The sequence below is a fragment of the Diceros bicornis genome, chromosome 3 (genome assembly GCF_020826845.1).
Source record: "Diceros bicornis minor isolate mBicDic1 chromosome 3, mDicBic1.mat.cur, whole genome shotgun sequence".
Taxonomy (NCBI): Eukaryota; Metazoa; Chordata; class Mammalia; order Perissodactyla; family Rhinocerotidae; genus Diceros; species Diceros bicornis.
Genome location: NC_080742.1, coordinates 10,512,892 through 10,533,923, shown reverse-complemented (window position 1 = coordinate 10,533,923; position 21,032 = coordinate 10,512,892). Strand labels below are relative to the sequence as shown.

General features: G+C 40.8%; 1 protein-coding gene across 1 annotated transcript in view; it reads right to left on the bottom strand.

Moving 5' to 3' along the window:
- Positions 1-21,032, bottom strand: part of LAMB1 (laminin subunit beta 1) — a 70,248-nt gene that overhangs the window by 36,766 nt on the left and 12,450 nt on the right. The window contains exons 6-14 of the mRNA XM_058523166.1: positions 20,019-20,207; positions 19,869-19,932; positions 15,975-16,177; positions 13,852-13,972; positions 11,965-12,153; positions 11,537-11,716; positions 11,288-11,400; positions 9,437-9,516; positions 363-498 (exon numbers count right to left, since the gene is read on the bottom strand). Coding sequence (XP_058379149.1) covers positions 363-498; positions 9,437-9,516; positions 11,288-11,400; positions 11,537-11,716; positions 11,965-12,153; positions 13,852-13,972; positions 15,975-16,177; positions 19,869-19,932; positions 20,019-20,207 — 1,275 coding nt within the window. The remainder of the gene's footprint in view (positions 1-362; positions 499-9,436; positions 9,517-11,287; positions 11,401-11,536; positions 11,717-11,964; positions 12,154-13,851; positions 13,973-15,974; positions 16,178-19,868; positions 19,933-20,018; positions 20,208-21,032) is intronic.

Genomic DNA, 21,032 nt, shown 5'->3' with positions numbered 1-21,032 from the left:
CAGCCATCCCAGCTGAAGTACCAGACATACATTTTAAGCCTCTAAATTTTGGGATGGCTTGTTACACAGCAATAGAAAACTGAAACAGTATCCTCTCTGAGTATTTACTATACTAGATCAACAATAACTTGAGAGCATAAGTAGACAGAAGAATAGAAGAAAAAAACCAAAACACCAAAAGTCTTATTAGTGAACGTTCCAAACTCTCTCTGTGAGTTATAGATTTATTTAGCTTTAAATATGACTGTTCCCAAGAAGTCATGGTCCTGATCCTTACTTTGTGTTCACTGACAAAATGTGTATATGCCATTATTGCCCCCCAACACTGCTGTACCAACCTGCCTAGCAGCCCCCCTACTTACAGGCCCAAAGTTGGCTTCTTCTGCTTCATAGATGTAGTGGTCCAAGGTGGTAAAGTAATAACCAGATTCCACTTCGTTGCACTGACGTCCGATCATGTGGGGTCGACACGCGCACTGGCCTGACTCTGCAGAGCAGCTGGAAGGAGAGTGGTGTCAGGTTGGCTGTGCTCATCACATTTATAAATGAACCCACTGGACGCAGTTCTACATTTGCCATTAAACATTAAATGGGGTGAAATATTCAGGTAGGGTTTCCTTATTTCCTTCAGAAAGTACGTACATGGAAAAAATATTGTTTATGAATTAATGCCAAACTCGGGAGCTCTTCCTGACCTGGTCTTTCAGTTTATCTCCCTTGCTTTCTCTTCACTATGCTCCATCTACACCATGCTGAGGTTTTCTGCAGATACCATAAACGTTCTTGCTTTGATATCTTATATCTCTTGCCTTACTTCCAACCTCAACCCTGTTCCTGGGCCTCAGATCCAAATATCCAACTCCTAGAAGGACAGCTCCAAATTAGCGCCAAGATCCAAATGGGCAGGAGTCAATCCCTCTCCTGTTCTCTACTGGGGAGACACCACCATCCACTGAGTCAATCAACCAAGTCAGAAACCTAGAAGTTATTTTCTAGACTCCTTCTTCATATCCAATCAGGAACCGAATTCTTGTTGCCAGTCTTCCACATCCCCAACCTAAACCGCCACCCCCACACACAGCTGCCCAAACGGCCTTTCCAAGATGCATTAACTGCACCACTTCCTGGCACAATGGCCTTGGGGAGGCGCACCAGGCCTTCCACAATCTGGACCTTCCCTATCTTTCCAGCCTCCTCTCTCCCCGCAACTCTCCAATCGTACTGAATTACTTACAATTTCTCCAATGTACTGGGTGACTCATGACCCCTTCCCTTTGCTGATGTTGTTCCTACATCCTGGAATACCCTTCTTCCTTATTCACTCAGCAAATAGCCACCTATTCTTTCAAGATTCAGCTCACAAATGACTACTGCTGTGGCATCTCCTACATTTGAGTGACGCCCCCCATTCCACAGAATGAACCACGTTCTCCTTCATGCCACCACTGTTCTACAAGAAAAACAATGTATTCACAACATCTATAACAAAGCTTGTCATGTAGCAGGTGTTCATTAAAGTTGAGGCACTGTGTCTGCAAATCCTACTTATTTTTCAAAGCCCAGCTCAACTTTCATCCCTTTTATCAAGTCTTGTTTGGTTCCCTCCCTCTACCATTCTCAAGTGGTGCCTTCTGGGGCCTCAACTATTCCTTATCTGTATTGTTAAGACATTTATCACTTTCTCTCTGGTAGTGTAAGTATTGACAGACCTACCTAACCCCCTACTAGACTGTGAACTCCTTGAGGGCCTGGACTGGGCCCCATTCACCTTGGTTGACATCCCCACCCACTGCCTGGCCCAGCGCTCTACACACAGAGTACACTCAAACACTGGTTGAGCAAATAAATGTGTGAAGGACACACATTCTAAATAAAAAATAGAAAAAAAGAAAAACAGGAGATTTAATGTAAATAACAAAACTTTTTTATTACTTGTTGCTGTTTTAGGTAATATAGGCCTCTGGATAAATTATAATGTATTCTTTTTGGCCTCAGCCTATGTCTCTCTTTTTCCTTTGTATCATGATTTTGTGTAGAAGGTAAAACTGAATTACATGCATCCATTTTTACTTCAGTATGTCAAGACAGTTTGGAATTGTTACTTTACACCCATCCCCAGAGTTCTTTTTTTATCTCATCCCAAAGTTTATTTTAAACCAAGTACCTAAGGCAAGTTACAACTCGCAGGAAGACCAAACACTCAGAGGTTTATTAAAAATGTCCCGGGCAGCTCCCGTGGCTTAGCGGTTAAGTGCACGTGCTCCGCTACTGGCGGCCCGGGTTCGGATCCCGGGCATGCACCGACGCACCGCTTCTCTGGCCATGCTGAGGCCGCATCCCACGTACAGCAACTAGAAGGATGTGCAACTATGACATACAACTATCTACTGGGGCTTTGGGGGAAAAAAAAAAAAAGGAGGAGGAGGATTGGCAATAGATGTTATCAGAGCCGGTCTTCCTCAGCAAAAAGAGGAGGATTAGCATGGATGTTAGCTCAGGGCTGATCTTCCTCACAAAAAAAAAAAAAAAAAATGTCCCAAACAGCCCTGTCACGGCCCAGCTGAAGTCTTCTTCCTGTATATCATGTAAATAGTTTTTGTCCTAAAGGAGTACGAATTCTTAACATCTCGGAGCCAATTCCCAGAGAAGAAAAGCTTGTTCCAATTAGGACCTAGTTCTCTTTTGGCACAATCCCTCAACAAAAGCCATTTTCAGAAATTCAGCATCAGACATTACATCATATGGACAAGAGAAAATCCTTCTTTCCTCCCCACCAGATGTTTACTGAGGGAACAAAGGCCTAAAACACGAACCACCGAAGAAGAGAACAACTAGATTCTTCATATGCCACACTAGAGAATAAGCAAATGAAGGTGAGGACGAAGAGCGTGGGCAGACTGCCGACGGTGCCTTTTACCTGCAGCACGATTCTAAAGAAGAAACTCATGGGAACCTGATCATGTGAAAGGCATTCCCTTACCAGGAGCCCTGGCAATCACACGCCTCTTTGTGTCCACAGACTTGAACTGTTGTCATCGATAGGCATGGCTCCGATTCAACACTCACTCCTTTAGGGAACTCCTTGTGGCTCTACCTGCCCCTGCAGACAGCCCGCACACCTACAGCTCTCCGCGCTCACTCCGCTGCACTCGGGTTGTACATTTCCAGCCATGAACAGGACATTTCCATGGTTTGTTATCTCTAATTCATCTTGTCCCAAACTGCTTGTCACCTCTCACACTGACTTCTTATCTTCAGCTCTGCTATGTCCGTCAGCAGACGTAAAATTCTTCTCATGTTGTAGGTGAGACATAACTTTCCCTTTCCTTTATCCTCGATTTCCAAGTCTTATTTCAAGATGTTCCTCAACGTAGCAGTTTCCTCTCAGTATCACTGCCACTATCCTAGTCCAGCTTGGCATCATTCCACACCTGTGCCTCTAGCAACCTCCCAAACTGACCTCTCAAGCTCTTCTCTCCCCTGCCCAGTCCACCACCACCAAACCAACCTTCCCACAGCACTGCTGTCATCATCTCACAAAATCCACAATTGTTTCTTCTTACTTATATCAAGTCATGATGCCTCTGCCTGATTTCCAGCAGCCTCTGTTACCCATCCTCGGAAAACAACTCCTTCTTCGTCTGGTGCCCGCCCTCTGCTTTCAGATGAGCCACACTCCTCACACTCTTCCACAAATATTTACTGAGCAAACAATATTTGCTCAGTAAACCTGGAAGTTGTCCTTCCTGGTGTCAGTATTGTCACATTTTAGTCCACTGTCAACTTTCTTCTGAATCAATCCTTACTTCTTGCTAAGTCCATTATTTCTGGCTAAATAGTATGGAAAAAGAAAAATGAGGGAAAAAAATAGTCCCTATCCTAAATAATGTACAATCTAATTGGAGAAATAAACAATAAAGCAATTGACCAACAAAACAAATCAAAACGCAGTAAGTACCTACATAGAGCCACGAGCAAAGTACGATGGATGCAGAGGAAGACACTGTTCACCTGACTGAGGAGACTGAGGGAGGTGTCATGAAGGAAGTGGCTCTGAAGGTGCAGAGGATTTGACAGGCAGAGAGAGAACAGGAAGAACAGGAACAAAGAGGGTAAGGGAGAAATGTGAGCAGAGATGGTCAAGATCAGACCAGATTTTGACCTTGCCACACTCATTCCCATCTCTGTGCCTTCATCTCTCTTTTTCCTCTCAGCTAGAAGGCTCTCCTGCCCACCTATCACACCTCTCAAATCTCACCCCGCTTTCAAAACTCAAGCCCAAATCCAACCTCCTCCATAGTGAGACGAAAGATTTATTACAAGTAATTATTCTTTCCTATGTTCAAGTAAAAATCATATTGGATAGAAATGCTATGCCTGGGCCAGCCCCGTGGCTTAGTGGTTAAGTGCACGTGCTCCGCTGTTGGCAGCCCGGGTTCAGATCCCGGGCGCGCACTGATGCACCGCTTCTCCGGCCATGCTGAGGCCGCGTCTCACATACAGCAACTAGAAGGATGTGCAGCTATGACATACAACCATCTACCGGGGCTTTTGGGGGAAAAAAAAAAAAAAGAAATGGTATGCTTTACAAGTTTATATGTTCCCTCCATAAATTTCTCTATAACTAGACACAGGTTCAAGTCATTGGATCAGTAAGGTAGAATAAGGACATAAGACAAAATAAGCCAGGCCCTGTGGTAGGCAGACTAATGGCCCCCAAAGATGTCCACGTCCTAATCTCTGGAATCTGTGGATATGTTACCTCACATGGCACAAAGGACTTTGCTGATGTGATTAAGGTTAAGGACCTTGAGATGGGGAGATAATCCTGAATTATCCAGGTGTGTTCATCTAATCACATGAGTTCTTAAAAGTGGAAGAGGAAGGCAGAAAAGTGGATCAGAGAGATGTGACTTAAAAAGGATTTGACCCACTGTTGTTGGCTTTGAAGATGGAGGTAGGAGGCCATGAGTCAAGGGATGTGGGCTGCTGCAAAAGCTGGGAATGGCCTTTAGCTGACAGCCAGCAGGAAAATGGGAACCTCATCCTACAACCGAAAGGAACTAAATTCTGCCAACAACTCAAATAAGCAGGAAATAGATTCTCCCGTAGAGACTTCACATAGAAATGCAGCCCTACCAACATCTTAATTTCACTCCAGTGAGACTGTGTTTAACATACAGAACTGTAAGATAATAAATTTATGTTGTTTTAGGCCACTAAGTTATGGTAATTTACTATGGCAACAATAGAAAACTAATACAAACCCTATTTTTTCTCAATGGGTGAAGGGCAAGATAATTTCTTAAAAACAGATTTCTCATGAATACAGAAATTAGCAACTTATTTAAAAATTCTATTGTGAGAGAAATTCTATTTCATTTAAATAGTGATGAATAGAGAAAATACAGTACAGTTCCAACTTTTCTCTATTACTAAGAAATTAGACAAAAAAAATTAAAGGATAAAAAGCATCATTTGTAAGAACCACCACTCTGTTCAACACTGATGTCTCCTCCATAATTCTGATTACAATAAGAGTTGGTTCCACACTGATTAGCAGTCAGCATCATCCATTTTATCCAAGGGAGCCCCCCCTGCCCCTCAACTAGGAGACTTTCTTAAGGGGTAGGAGCCGTGTTCTATAATCCCTTCATGTCCAGCTACCATAGTAACTAACGCAGGCTTAGATACCATAACCATTCACTACACTGATGAAAATATCTATTAACTTCTGCTCTGGTTTCAGAGTACAATATATTTCAGTTCCTCATTTATGGAGTGCCTAAAAGGTTCACTGTGCTGGGTACAAAGGGAGATGCGAGAACAAATAAGACACAATCTCCATCCAAAGAGACCTTTTAAATACAAACAGCTATAATACAAAGTAGGATAAAATAAGTGCTAAAAGAGAAGCAGAAGTAATGTGCTGTTGAAATATCAAGGGAGGTTGGGGACTTCAGTTTAGGAAGCAGATGTCTTCAAAAAAGTGGTGGGCTTCAAGCCAGACACCAAAGTCCTAAATTTAATGGATGAAATGATTTTGCAGGATGCTGTAAAGATGTTTATATCTTTCAATGTTTTAAAATTTTTATTTATTTATTTATTTTTTTGTGAGGAAGATCAGCCCTATGCTAACATCCGTGCTAATCCTCCTCTTTTTGCTGAGCAAGACCGGCTCTGAGCTAACATCTATTGCCAATCCTCCTCCTTTTTTTTTCCCCCCAAAGCCCCAGTAGATAGTTGTACGTCATAGTTGCACATCCTTCTAGTTGCTGTATGTGGGATGCCGCCTCAGCATGGCCAGAGAAGTGGTGCGTTGGTGCGCATCAGGGATCTGAACCCGGGCCGCCAGTAGCGGAGCGCGCGCACTTAACAGCTAAGCCACGGGGCCGGACCTCAATGTTTTAAACATTTAAAAGTAGCATTTACCTAGCAACCATTCTTACTTACTCAATAAAGCAGGTTATCTACTAGGCAAAACTTCATTAACCTGGCTTGAGTTACATTATTTAAATTAATTAGGTCTTCTTTAAAATATTCAAAAATTCAGATTAGCTGTCAACATAATAGACATGGATTAAGCTTTTATTGTTCTATATTGTTCTAAGCTTTTACTGTTCTATAAAAATTCATTCAGTTCATTATGCAAAATATTTTAAAATTCTTCCACTTCACATGATTTTTATACTTAATTCTGTTCCTGGCAGAAGTAACTCAGGAACATTTGGGGTCACACTCAGAAATTGTCCCTTCTAAGGAGTGTATATTAAGTTTTTACATCTTAAAAATCTTTGTTTATCAGATTCTTTTACTCAATCAACATTTATTCAATACCTACTATGTGTTCAAGGCAAAGCCAAGGAATATTATCAGATATTTATGAGCGGTTGCAACAGCCAATCATTCAGCAAGTATTTCCTGAGTGTCTGCCATGCACCAAGCATTCTCCTAGCAGAATCAGTGCTTCAGAAGACTAGGCTTCTCTCAGCCCCACGGGACTCCTAGAGAAAGTCTTTGTGAGGGAAAACTCCAAAAAGGATCACTACAAAAAACTGTACAGTCACAGGACCAGAGGCATCTTTAAAGGTTCTTTTTTTCCCCATCAATAACGCCAAAAGATAGGGCGTCTAATCAATTGTGCTGGAGATATCAAGTTACCTCCTTTAAAATCTTTACCAAAAAATTTTGCTTTACAAACTCTCTTGATTATCATATTCTGGATTTGTTTTGTTTTGTTTTGTTTTATTTTGTTTTGGTGAGGAAGATTGGTCCTGAGCTAACATCTGTTGCCAATCTTCCTCTTTTTGCTTGAGGAAGATTGTCCTTGACCTAAAATCTGTGCCAATCTTCCTCTATTTTGTATGTGGGATGCCACCACAGAATGGCTTGATGAGTGGTGTGTAGGTCCGTGCCTGGGATCTGAACCTGCGAACCCCAGGCCGCCGAAGTGGAACATGAAAACTTTATCACTAGGCCACCGGGCCGGCCCCCTACATTCTGGTTTTTATAAATTTTTGCAGGAGAGACTGGGGCAGGCCAAGGGTTGTGCGTGGGTGGATTTAGAGACAGGAAGCATGTGTGGAATAGAGAAAAAGAGGAAGGGAGAGTAAGAAACAAACCATTTAGGGAAAAAGAACATAGGACATTCCTGAGTTTATGACATAATTTGGAGAATTATGTATGCCACTTTCATCTAATCAAGAAGGATTTCAGGGGTGATGACAGCTTAGAATTGGACAATCAGTTACTAAGGGAATCAGCATGTGTTCTGGGAGTCACAAAGGAAAGTCAGAGAAGGGATTCCATAAACAGACTAGCAGTCTGTCTTCCTTCCCCACTTTTATGGAATAATCCTTGCTTCCTCCCCTCTGGAGGTTTTCTAAGAACAGAAAGTCACACTGGAGCTTCAGAGGCTACATGCTGTACTGAGTTTACTGCACGACCTGGAACAGAACAAACCCAAATACAGAGGCCAAACAGAACATGTTCTTGCTGCCTAAAGTCTCATTCCTTCCCAGCGGACTACTATGGTGTTGGGAAATAATCTTGCAAGACAGTCAATTTTTGAGTACATGAAGCTGCTCAATGAATTCAGCCTGTTCTCTCAGGGAAGATCCAGGGCCACAAGGAAACATCTGGCTATTCTCTTGGCTGTCACTTACGCTATCTTTACCAGATGTTCTGAATCGGATCCAGGAACAGAGACCAAAATTCTCTTTGACTCAAAGGTAGTTAATTAAACTCCCACAAATTTAACATCTTGCCAAACGTACGATAATTTTTGGTAGAGCTTCAGGTCTCATCATTGCAAGGAATACCAACATATTTAAAGAAACAAAAATTATTATATGTAATTTTCATTAATAGACTTAGCAGTTGGAAAAATAAAAGAAGAAAACGAAAAAATTTCTTTACACAAGTCAAAAATGGGACTTCATTTTCCATTTTTTAGATTGGTGAAAAAGAAAATGTTTGATGATACCAACTTCTGGTGGGGATGGGAAAAAGGTACTTTTGTAACTGACTGGGAGGAAAATAAACTAGCACATTCTGTCTGGAGAACAATCTGACATTTTCTACAACAATAAAAAATGCACACGTTCTTTGACTTAGCAGTTCCATCACTGGGAACATCATCTACAGATATATCTACAAGCATTCACCAAGATATACCTACAGGAATATTCATGGCAACATTCTTAAAAAGCAAAAAAACCTGGAAATAAATTAGGGCACTTTCACACGCTAGAATACCAAAATGTTACTAACAAGAAAGAAGTAGGTGAATACACGCTGATGTGAAATAAGATCTTGAGACATAAAAGCAAGTTGCAGAATAGTGTACATACACACATACTTTGATTTTCAAAAAACATCAGTAAAGCTAAGTGGGAAATCATGGGCTATTTTTTTTCTTTGTACTTGTCTGTTTAAAAAAATAAAACCTAACGTGTTATTTAAAAAGAAATGAGAGGAAGGAAACTGTAATTTTTCACAGGTATTCTGAGCACTATTATTAATTTCTAGAGAGATATAAGAAACTGTGAACAGCAAGGGGCACTTCTAGGCAGTGGAACTCAAGAGGACAAAGGGCAGGATACCTATCTGAACTGTTTGAATTTTCTTAAAACCACAGTATATTGTTTCCATGATTAAAAAAAAAATGAAAAGTAATAGTACAAAAACAAGTAACAACAACACTCTTAAAAACCACGAAACATAAGCATACTAGAAGGCTTCAAAGCTAACTCTTGGAGTGAATAACTCTTTGCAAACATTGAGACCACAGTAAAAATGATTATCAGGCATTCAAACCAAAGGCGAATGTACTTTGCATATCTTCTTAAGAGACACTGAATGTCACACTTCTCCTAGAGGTCATGAGGGTTTTCCCAGGTGACTGACTACAAGAGTGAAGTGAAGCTCCACTCACCTATTGTTTAAGGCTCCCCCAAGGTCACAGTCACAAGGTCGACATCCATCCAAATCATTGCTTAAGCCCCAGTGCTCTGGCTGTAGAACAAAAGTTTAAACATCTAAAGGTGGGTTCCTGTAATTACACAGTAGACTCAGCAAGAAACAAGTTACAGCGTGTTTTGGTTCTTCCACCAAACGTTCATTTGCACCGTGAAAGCAGAAAGCCAACAAAAGGAATGAGTATGAGTATTCTGAAATAAAGGGACCCAAGCTGCAGTGACGTCGCTGGGGTCAGAGAGGGTTACACATAATCCCACAATAATGCCAGATCACAGAGTAGTTTCTCTGCCCGGCAAAAGGCCTTTATCCAATAATGAACACGAGCAAGCAGTTAAGATGCCAATTTTCTTCATGAGACTTACTCTGGCAGTAAGAAAGTTTGGGCAAATATTTGGCAGGCCTTTAAACTTTCCCTAAGTTCAGTCTGTCATAAACTCCATAGGAAAAGCTCCTCAAGGATTTATCTATGTGGAAACACAGCATAAAGCAAGGACTATTTTCACAACTGAAAGGTGAGGAGATCACCGAGTCTTGAGAACACTGGAGACAGAAATAAGAAATGGGAGAGAACTGATATGGGGAGAACTCTTTGCACCTCAACAAATTCATATTTCCTAATGAACAGATAAAACCAAGTTCACCAGTTTAAATCAGATTCCAGAAATTTAAGAATCTATCAGGATACATGCAAAAATACATATTTAGGGCTGGCCCCGTGGCTTGGTGGTTAAGTGCGTGCGCTCTGCTGCTGGCGGCCCAGGTTCGGAACCCGGGCGTGCACTGACGCACCGCTTCTCCGCCCATGCTGAGGCCACGTCCCACATACAGCAACTAGAGGGATGTCCAACTATGACATGCAACTATCTACTGGGGCTTTGGGGAAAAAAAGAAAAAAAAGGAGGATTAGCATGAATGTTAGCTCAGGGCTGATCTTCCTCTCACACACACAAAAAAACATATTTAGTGGTCATAAACATAATTTGGGGTCAGCAGACCCCCTCTCCCAAATTATAAAAGCAATCACAAGTACGTTATAAAAGATACAGAATAATTTTTAAAAATTACTCTCATAATTATTCCACCCAGAATCACTACGGTAAATTTTTTGGTGTATTTCCTTCCAGATTTTGTTTCTCTTGATGAATTTTTTTCCTACATAATCAAGATAGTAGTCACATCCTGTATTTTTTTTATACCAGCATAAGTATTTCCTCATGTTATTGTCATTTTCAATGGCAACCAACTATCACACTGTATAGAAGGCCGCAAATTTACTTAACTATTTTCCCCACTTCTGCTTCCAAGTTTTGTGCTATGACTAATAAAAGACACAGTGAGTCTTCTGGTGAATATATCTTTGTCCAATTTTCTGATTATTTCATTAGGACAGATTCCCAGCAGTGGGATTACTGGGTCAAAGGGCATGCACATTTCTACAGGCTGCTGATACATATCTCTAAACGCTTTTCACAAAGTATGAACCAATTTGCATTTCCATCAGCAGCATACAAGTACCAGCCCTCATTATGTCCTCACTAATAGTCAGCATTACCATTTTTTAAAACTTTCATTAATTTTGTCTGTAAAAATGGTATTTCACTGTGGTTTTACTTTACAATTCTAACAGCAATGGTGAATATCTTGTCAAAATTATTCACTAGTAATTCCACTTTTGTGAATTGTCTATTTGTGTCTTTTAACATTTATAAGTAAGGGAGATGGTAGAACCTACAATGGCGAAAGCATTCTCTACTAAAACATGTCATATTCACAAACTCCCCATCCCATGTAATTAAGATTTACTTACCAGACACTGGTCACAATGCTGTCCTGTCACCAGACGCTTACAGTAGCAGTAACCAGTCTCAGAATCACAAGGATTCCCGCCAGGAATCGTTCCCAGAGGATTGCAGGCACAAGCTTTATTCAAGATAAAATGAAGTAAAGAAACACAAGTCAAGTGAGTCCAAAGTAGTAGTCTGGATTTAGAACTGCAAAGTAAAATGGGAATTATGTATAGAGAAGAACTCCCAAACCTTCTAACAAACGTACTTACATTTACAGCCAAATGGCTCTTCAGCACTTAAACCATAGAAGCCTTCTTTGCAAATATCACAATGTTCTCCTTCCACATATAATTTACACCGACACTGACCAGCAATGAGACCAGCAGAAAAATCAGTGTAACTGTCACAGACTCCCCCATTCTGAGAGCCAGCTGGGTTACAGGCACATTCTAAGGAGAAAGAAAAGCACCAGGTAATACAGCGTGTGTGTTTGCATAAATACATATGTTCCCTTCATCCCTCCAAATGTCACACAAACAGACAAAAAGAAGGCTCAACTACCAAGTACATTCCACTCCCAGTAACCTGTATAACAAAGTGATAAGGCTGAGGTCCTGAGAGGATGGTACCTTCCAGACTACCCAACTTAAAAGGTGACCTGAAACAGGCCCCACATCATGACCCTTTCCCCACGTACGTTCACAGAGATTAGGATCTCGGAGGTCCCTCTCCGGGTGCTGGTAGTAGAACGGTTTGCACTGCTCACAGTTGCGCCCCATCGTGTTGTGCTGACAGTCATCACACACGCCTCCACTGACGTTCCCAGTGGCCAAGTAAACCGCCATGTCAAAGTGGCATGAGCTGGAATGTTCGTTGCAGTTACACTCTGTGAGACAAGACCAGTGTCAAGAAAAGCCTTTTACAGAGCCGGTCTTCCTCAGCAAAAAGAGGAGGATTAGCATGGATGTTAGCTCAGGGCTGATATTCCTCAAAAAAAAAAAAAACAAAAAAAGAAAAGCCTTTTAAATCTACTTACCAATGGAGGATGGGGTTGGCAGGAAGGAAGCTAATTTTGGAAACTAGGGACAAAGTTCAGGCAAAGCAGCAGTTAACAAGAAGGTGCTCATGGTGAAAAAGGACAAATCTACTTATGACACTTTAAACCCTAAATCACGCTAGAAACCTTCAAAGTGTGAACTTTACGAAATAAATGCAATCATCTGCCCTCTTTGGAAGAGCACGGGCTATAAAAAGTTGAAAACCCCTGGGGAACGTCCCATTGGATAAGCTTCCTTCCTTCCTGTGAAGGAAGGCTGCCATCCATGGAGGACGCCCTAGGGTCCCGCTCAGGGTGGGACTGGATGGAAGTACATCACTCCTGAGGATTTTCTAGGTGATACGTTCCTGGGAAAGCCTGTTTGGGTTCCCTGCTTTGAGGAACATGGTATGAAGGCCTGATTCCCCTCCTCCTCATTCCCACCACCACAGGAGGCCAGGCTCCTTAGTGAAATCATCTCTATGATTTAGTAAGGTCTGTTGAACAGCCATCTAAGCCAGCCTTCTTGAGTGCAGTCTGTCCCTCCTCTAGCGTATGCAGCAGAGTTATCTCGGTCAAACCCAGCTTTAATTATCCCACTCTCATGCTCAACAATCCACATCGATTCCTCTTGTCTTCTCACAACGAAGCTTCACTCACCCTGGCCCTCATGGGGCTCCATGCTCTAGCCTTGTGTGTCTACTCCCTGCAACAGACCATCCTGCAGAGAAGGACTGTGTCTTATCCACTGATGTATCCTTGGTGCCTAGCAGAGTATTGCCCTAGCTACACCGGTTAAATTAAACCTCGGAATCATTTCCCAGCATAGACTCCGTGGTGGTCACGTGAATGCCCTTGGGGCCTTGTCCTCTGAGTTGTTCTCCTTATCTGAACTCCCTCCCACCTTCCCCCCCCATCTCTTTACCTAAACAATCTTAACTATTCAAGCAAAGGCCAGCTAGGTTGTACTTACTAACAAAACCTTGACTACTCTAGCCTTCACTGGTTTCTGAACTTCTAGAACAGTCCTTCTCAGTGGGGGCAGAGGCAGGCATGCTCGTCTGGAGGACAGTATATCAGAATCCCTGTGTGTGGGGTGGGGAGGGGTGGTGGTGTTTCAAATTACACCTCTGCCCAGAGAATACCTCTGGGATGCATGGATGGATGAAGTATGCCACAGGCTGCAGCTGGGCTGGCACAGAAACAAGGCCGAAAACTCTACTCCATATCTCTTAGCCCTTAATGATCTACCATGCCATATTTTTCTTTCAATTTTCTCTCCTGGTCATCTTGCCTTAAAAACAATGTCAGGGACAACATCTCAGTCTTCTACTAAATCTGCCAAACACATAGTGCTGCTCAGTAAATACTAATTTATTAGTTTAATTGAATAGATACTCTAAGTTTCATAGGGGTATCGGGAAAGCTGGGAAAAAGGTAGTAACTTTTCTTCTTTCTGCAAAATAGTGTACTATTATAGCACCTCTGATCAGAAAGTGGGGACTAGAGTCCAAATTGATAGAAAATGTCTCTCTGACTGAGACTTACTTTTACAGGCATTGCTGTTTCGACCTTCAGCGGGTCTCCAAGGTAAATCATGGTAGAAATCCATGCACAGTTCACAATTTAAGCCCTTGGTATTATGCCTGCACATACAGTGTCCATGAACCTTGAAAGTTATCAAAACAGGAAAGAACAAAGTAAGAAAGAGACTAATGGCCAGCTTTTCTCCACAATCAATGGAAAATATAACCCCCTTTTCACACTGATCTCTAGCTCACTACATGTGAGTTTCTTTGTTTTTACTTTGTCCCTCCCCACAGTGACTTCTATCTCCTTGTTGATGGTTACAACTCCCATCTCTAGTAGTTCCTACTACATAATGGATGCTCACTAAATATTTTATGGAAGTATCTATGAAAAGAACCCAGATGAACAAAATCAGTCACTTATGAATTTTTTAAAAAACAAACTAGTTAAGAGTTAAAAAAAAAATCTATTATAATAGAAATTAACAAATGTTATAATGCAGAATTAAAAGTATACACACCATCCGGGAACTAACTTACATTACCGTAAGTTTTACCACTAGGCCCTGTAAAAGAAAGGCTTTTGCTGCTTGTTTTATTTTATTTTGTTTTTGACTGCAGGCACAGCACTTAAGTTTTCAACCAAAATGAGATGTTAAAAATTAACCATTTACCATATTTACATTTATTTTTTTCCTTTAAGTAAGGAAATACAAAATCTCAGAAAAAGATAGAAGTTAATTGCTTTATGAAGGACCTATGATGAGCTACATTGCATTGTCTCACTGCAAGGCATGCTTAAGACCTCTGAGGCATAAAAACAATAAATTCTTTAGGTCCACCAAATGCACAGGAACATGGGCACCTCACACTGAACACGCAACACCAGTTTCTATAGAATGGAATTCAGGAACAGGACAGACAGGTCCACCCTGGACCCACTTTGACAGGAGTGCAGTCAGCAGACTAAAATCCTCTCATTAACAAGGGGGTTTTACATAGAATGAAAAACAGTTCCAAAGCACATAGCACAGGACTCTACAGTGTCTGAATAAACAGTACAATGTACTGTGAGACGCCTGATAATGACATGACTACACAACATTAGCTACATACCAGATTTGTTACACTGCAAAGGAAATACAATCTACCGAGCATTCTCTGAAAGATGTAGCAACAGGATTAGAAAGACACATCCTCCCTTTAGGCTCTGTTAAAAATGCAACTTTATGTAATAAATGTTCTAACTGGAGCCAAGGGAAGGCAGAAGTTTTAGAGAGTTGAATACACTCAATCCTGCACCTTCTTAGGTAAGGACCAGCGATCTTTGAAAAGGCAAACAGCAAAGAAGCAAGACACCCTCCATCAAGAAGGGAAGCCCAGTCTAGTGCAAGGAACCCTGGGGCCAAGTTGGGAGCACTAGATTTGAATTTCCATCCGCCAAGTACTTACTTAGGGCCCTCTGGCAAATGACTTAACCCCTGGTCTCTTCTAATAAGGCTAGTTGGTTTAGTAAGTCCTGTCCGGCTTTAAAAATCCTATGGGTCTCTAAGAATTACCAGTTCACTTAGAAACCGGTAAAATGCCCTAACGTTTTCCATTTGGCAAATCACCCAAATTCCAAATTTTTAGAAGTACATAATTTGAAAACACAGCATAAAAGTGGGAAAAGAATGAAACTAGAAGACATAAAGAAACAAAGTCCATTTGATTCCTAAATGATATCCTGTGGTTCTAGGTTCAAATTTCCAGTTTCTTTGGGTTAGGATCAGTTTATGCCTTCTAGTGTAAGGACTGGAATGCTTGTGGTTTTTGATCTTCCCTAAAGTAAAGGAAGATGTGATTGTTATTTAGACAATTTTTTAATCCTTGTTGATTAAAATATCTAATGTAGCAGTAGCCTGCAGCAACAATTTCCAAAAATTAATTCAGTGTCTATGAAACGAGCAGTACTTACATTCTCATAGTCCGAGAAAGTCATCAAAGAAAAAATCAACAATCAACCCCCAGAATGGCGCAAAGTGCTAACTGTAAGTCTGGAAAAATAAGACCCCTAGAAAATGTGAAAGCAGTAAGACCAGCTTCAATTTGCCTTTTAGAATCACTGTCTAAAGGAGAAAGCCACACAGAGCACTTGCTTACCATTCCTTCTACTTCTTCATCGAATCCATCCACAGGAGCGCATTCACTGGCATGGCCATAGCAGAAGCAATTTCCTCGAACCACCATGTCATAAACTGCATAATAGTACTTTTCTCTGATTTCCATTCTGGAATCCAAAAGGTTATCTCCCAAAGTATGTAGTTTCACAAACTTGATTCTCAAGTTGGTGATTTTTAAGAGATCTACGAAGGTCACCAAGAAGATGAAAAGTCTGATCAAATAAGCAAGACTTCTTTCACAATTATACAACATCATTCCTCTTTATAGAAAGGCACAACGAAGAAAATGGCTTATGTAAAGTTTACCCCCCTTGTATGACCTAGATGACCATAATAGTTAAAGTTTAACAAAACAAGACAGTCTCTGGAAGAAAGAAAGAAAGGATACCACCTTCTCTTCAGTTTAATAAGAATGTCTATTCTGTGATGGATTTGTTTGCAGACTGATGTTCCAGGAAGAAGTGTGAAAGTGGAGAAATTTAAGAATGCAGCTGTGCGGTTGCCAGAACCCACTGGCACATACTAATCTAAACTATTGCAATACCATCTGCTTCCCACAGCCATTGGTGCCAGTCTCAAAATCAGAATATTCCATTCAGGTGGGAAAGGGTTCATCAAAGCACTCCAATTTCATTATTATGATAAGCTAGTTAGAAAGAAACATTTCTGTGTTTATTTTGCGGGAGGAAAATACAATCTGAAATTTCCCACCATTTAGACGAAATCCAGCTACTAAAATAGATTTAACACTATAGAATAACCGCAATCCAGAGACAGAATTCTTAATCAAGTTTTTACGCAACATTACAATCTACAACTTTTGTTCTAGTTTTACAATATAATTTACCATACAATTACCAATGTAATATAGCGGCATAAGGATAAAGGAGCTTAGTATTAGGATGTTGAGGTGAATTATTTTTTCCTAAATACAAGTTACTTGTAAATCAATTCCTCTCATTTTATCTTTTCTTCTTTTTTCTGGGTCTACAGACCTATGCTTATTGCAGAAGTTGGGCTATCAATTACACTCTATAGTAACTTGATGAACCAAGAGCCATTCAACTGTCTCCACCAGTGTTTTCATTAATTACAAAGTTGCTCTTGCTGAGTGGACCCCAAAAGATTGATTAATCCATCTGCCCTCCCATTTAGCTCTGTAGCTTGAAATTGCTCCTAAGCTTTACTTTCTTTTCTGCTGATGCATTCTAAAAATTTACAACACAGGACAAGAGGGTATTGGCCCAGCACATCAGATACTTTCAAAGCCCAAATCCAATTTTAAATACTTATAATATATGCATAGCTTACAATGGAGACTATAGAAATAGCTGTGGGTTGAAAGAGAAAGTCCATGAGTCCATGCATTAAACTTAGGCTCTTTGTAAATCAAAAACTAAACAGAGAAACCGTGGTACTCTTCAGCTGAATGGAATTTATGAATGCCAACATTTCCTCCTGCACAAATGCTCCTGCACAGAATGAGCACAAGCGCCTATTGACGAGACCAAACAACAAACTTGAAGAGCAGCTGGAGTATTTAGAAACCCTTGAACTGATCTTTGTGGAAGCCCTCAGAAGAGCAAATATGCTCCCTCCACTCTCTCCTGCCATATTTAACAACCACTAAGCCTGTATTGACTGCTGCCCTAAGAGGCAAAATCACTTTTGAAGTGAGTCTTAGAGGTCTCAACAATAGGGACAACCAAAGAGATAGTGTTCCCTTGATTACAAAGTAAATCGAAAGCATGAGCACTTAAAATGGATGCTTCTTTAATATAGAAATAGATTTTCTAATGCCATTTAACAACAAAAGATAAGAGAATTATAATGGCAACACATTCCCCAAGTCCCACGAATTTCACCTAAAAAGGAGCAGACCGTGAGTCCTTTTAGGGACCAGGAGGTGTTTGCCACGGAGCCCAGGCGGTCATTTCTCACAGCTTGCTTTTGAGAGCAGGGAGGGCAGGCCTCACAGAGCTCACTCAGAAATGGCACAGGGCTGGACGTGCCCTTAAATATTTGTTTTACAATAGAATGAATGAGTCAATTACAGACCAGAGACAGTCTGGGCCACATGTAAAATTGACTCAAGTGGGGAAACAGCACTCTTCTGGCAATATTCCCTGGACTTCTTCCATTCTACTCTTGCATGCTTCAGGCGGGAAAATTCTGTGGGGCCTTGATTAAAAATAGGGCCACGCTCAGCTGGGAAAGATCAGCAAGAATCAGCCCCACCTCGGCTCAAGTGACTGTAGCTCAGCAGCAGGAGGGGGCATCTCGTCCCTGCACTCTGACTTATGGGACCAGGTCCACAAAAGAGCTAAGAGGCTGCTGATGGCAACACTGACAACAACAGTAGCAGCAGCAGCTTCAATGTACTGAACACTTCCTATGCGTCAGGCACTTGGGTAGGTCGTTTATATACATGAACTCATCGTCCTTCCATAACAACCCTAAGGTCAATATTACTGTCTCCATTTACAGATGAAAAAACAGAGGCTAAAAACAGTTTCACATAAATTACTTGCCCAAGGTAACATAGCTATAATATGCCAGAACTGGGATTTAACCCCAGGTCTGACTCCAAAGCCCATTCTTTTAATTTGTGCACATTCTGCCTCCCAAGAAGATCAAGACGGAATTCTGTAAAAACACAGGCATAGCTGTTGAATGCTGGAAAGAGCTCTGAACTGAGAATCATAACACATGGGTTCAGGATCTGACTGACATTAAATAGCCATGTTACCTTATGCAATGTTATTCCAACCCTCTGAACTTCAGTTTACTCCTCTGTTAAATGGAAATACAGCCTTCACCTTATTGAGCCTATAGAACATGTCTGAGGTTTCTGATTTCCCCCCAATATTCTTTCTTCTCTTCCTCTTTTGACAATAAGAGCTCTAGCCAAGAGTTTGAGAGAGTACATGGCCACCTGGCTAGAGATGTTTCCCCGTGTCTCCTGTGGTTTGGCCACGTGACTAATTTTGGCCAATGGGACGTGAGCAGAAGTAATGTACAGCTTCCACATCGCTTGCCCTTCACTTCCTCCCCTCCTACAGGTTGGGACAAGGACATGGTGGTGTGGGGCCTGCTCCAACCATGTGGATAAAGACTACAAGACAGAAGGAACCTGGGAACCTGGGTGACCTAATTTAGCCAGATTTAGCAATAAAAACACAAAACATTCAGTTAAATTTGAATTTCAGATAAATAGCTAATCATTTTTTAGTATAAGTATGGCCCAAATCACATGGAACACAGTTACACCAACCACAAATACTGTACAGGATACTTGTACTAGTCACAAATATTACATGAGATATAGTTATACTAAAAAAATAATTTGTTGTTTAACTGCAATTCAAATTTAACTGGGTATCATCCTGTATTTTATTTGATAAGCCTACTTATGGCAACTGAGCTACATTTCTCCTCTGGAAATCCCTCTGGGTGATTTCATAAGAGAGAAATATACTTCTATTTTATTTGAGCCACTATATTTTTGGGGACATTTTGTTATAACAGTTTAATCTATACCGTAATTTATATATATATATATATATAATATGTATATGATATATGTCATATATATATATATTATACTTAGCAGTAAAATAAATAAGGTATTATGACCAGCATAATTGCTTGAGCACATAAGACATAAATCTTTTACTCTTATCAAAACGTGTTCCCTGTCAGTAAGGACTTTGTGCCGATTGCAGGAGCTCCTGGTAGGTACTGCAGAGAAAGAAGGAAAGGAAGTGGGTGGAGTTAGCACTGAATATTTATATTCTGGGTAGCATTGCTCTGGGTACGAGTTCTTCCATGATTGCTGTTTTCCATCAAAGCTTCTATTTGAAAACAAGCTTACTCTGTATCCTTGGACTATAAGGATCTTCTATTCTGAAAGCTGGATCTAAAGCACGAAATATCACCTAAAAATAGATATAAGAGTAATTGGTATTTTTGCAACGATCAAAAACTAGATTTGCAATTCAAATGTAAAACCAAAAAAGCAAACCTCTCCTTCCGTTGAGGGTTCAATGTCAGAATATCGGGAATCACAAATTATGTCATCGACTTTTTTCATGGGGCCTGTTGAAATGCCCGGAAATGAGCTCTCACAGTCGTAGGCAAAGTATCTGTACACACCCCAGGTTCTCCCAAAATCAGATGACCGTTCTATCAGCATGGCGGCTGGGCGGAATGTCTAAGGGAGAGACAGAGAAGGCTCACTTGATGCTTTTTATTGGTAATCTGTATTTTTTTAAAATCTCAGAGGAAAATATCACTCAACTGTGTGCCACAAACTCTGACGGCATGTGGTTGGTATTTCAGACTGTGGCTGGATTTCAAATAGTTCGAGCTGTTCCATGAGCTTCTTCTTGTAAGGAAAGTGCCTATCCTCAAATATTGCACTTCCCCCCACTCTACCAGAGATTAGTAAGCTGTTTCTCTTTAGAAGCTGATTACAAACAGGCCTTAATAGCAGACAACTTTTGGTATATTTAGTCACCATGCCCATACTATAATCGGTTAGTTTGAGAGAAAGGGAATGAAATTGTGATATTTCCTACAATATGGATGAACCTTGAAAATATTATACTAAGAAATAAGCCAGACACAAAAGGCCACATATTATATGATGCCACTTATATGAAATGTCTTGAATAGGCAAGTACATAGAGACAGGAAGTAGATTAGAGGTTACCAGGGGCTTCGGGGAGGGGGTAATGAGGAGTTATGCTTAAGGGGTACAGAGTGTCTATCTGAGGTGATGAAAAAGTTCTGGAAATAGACAGTGATGATGGTTGCACAATATTGTGAATATACCAAATGCCACTGAACTGCATACTTAAAAATAGTTAAAAATGCGTATTTTGTGTTATGTATATTTTACCACACACATACACACACACAAAACTAGGGAATGCTTCAAAGAGAAGATGGCATCAAACTAGATCTTAAAAGGGTGACTAGGTGTTTTCCAGGCAGGGGGCAGAGATGGCTACAGGTGGCAGAAGAGGATGGTTGG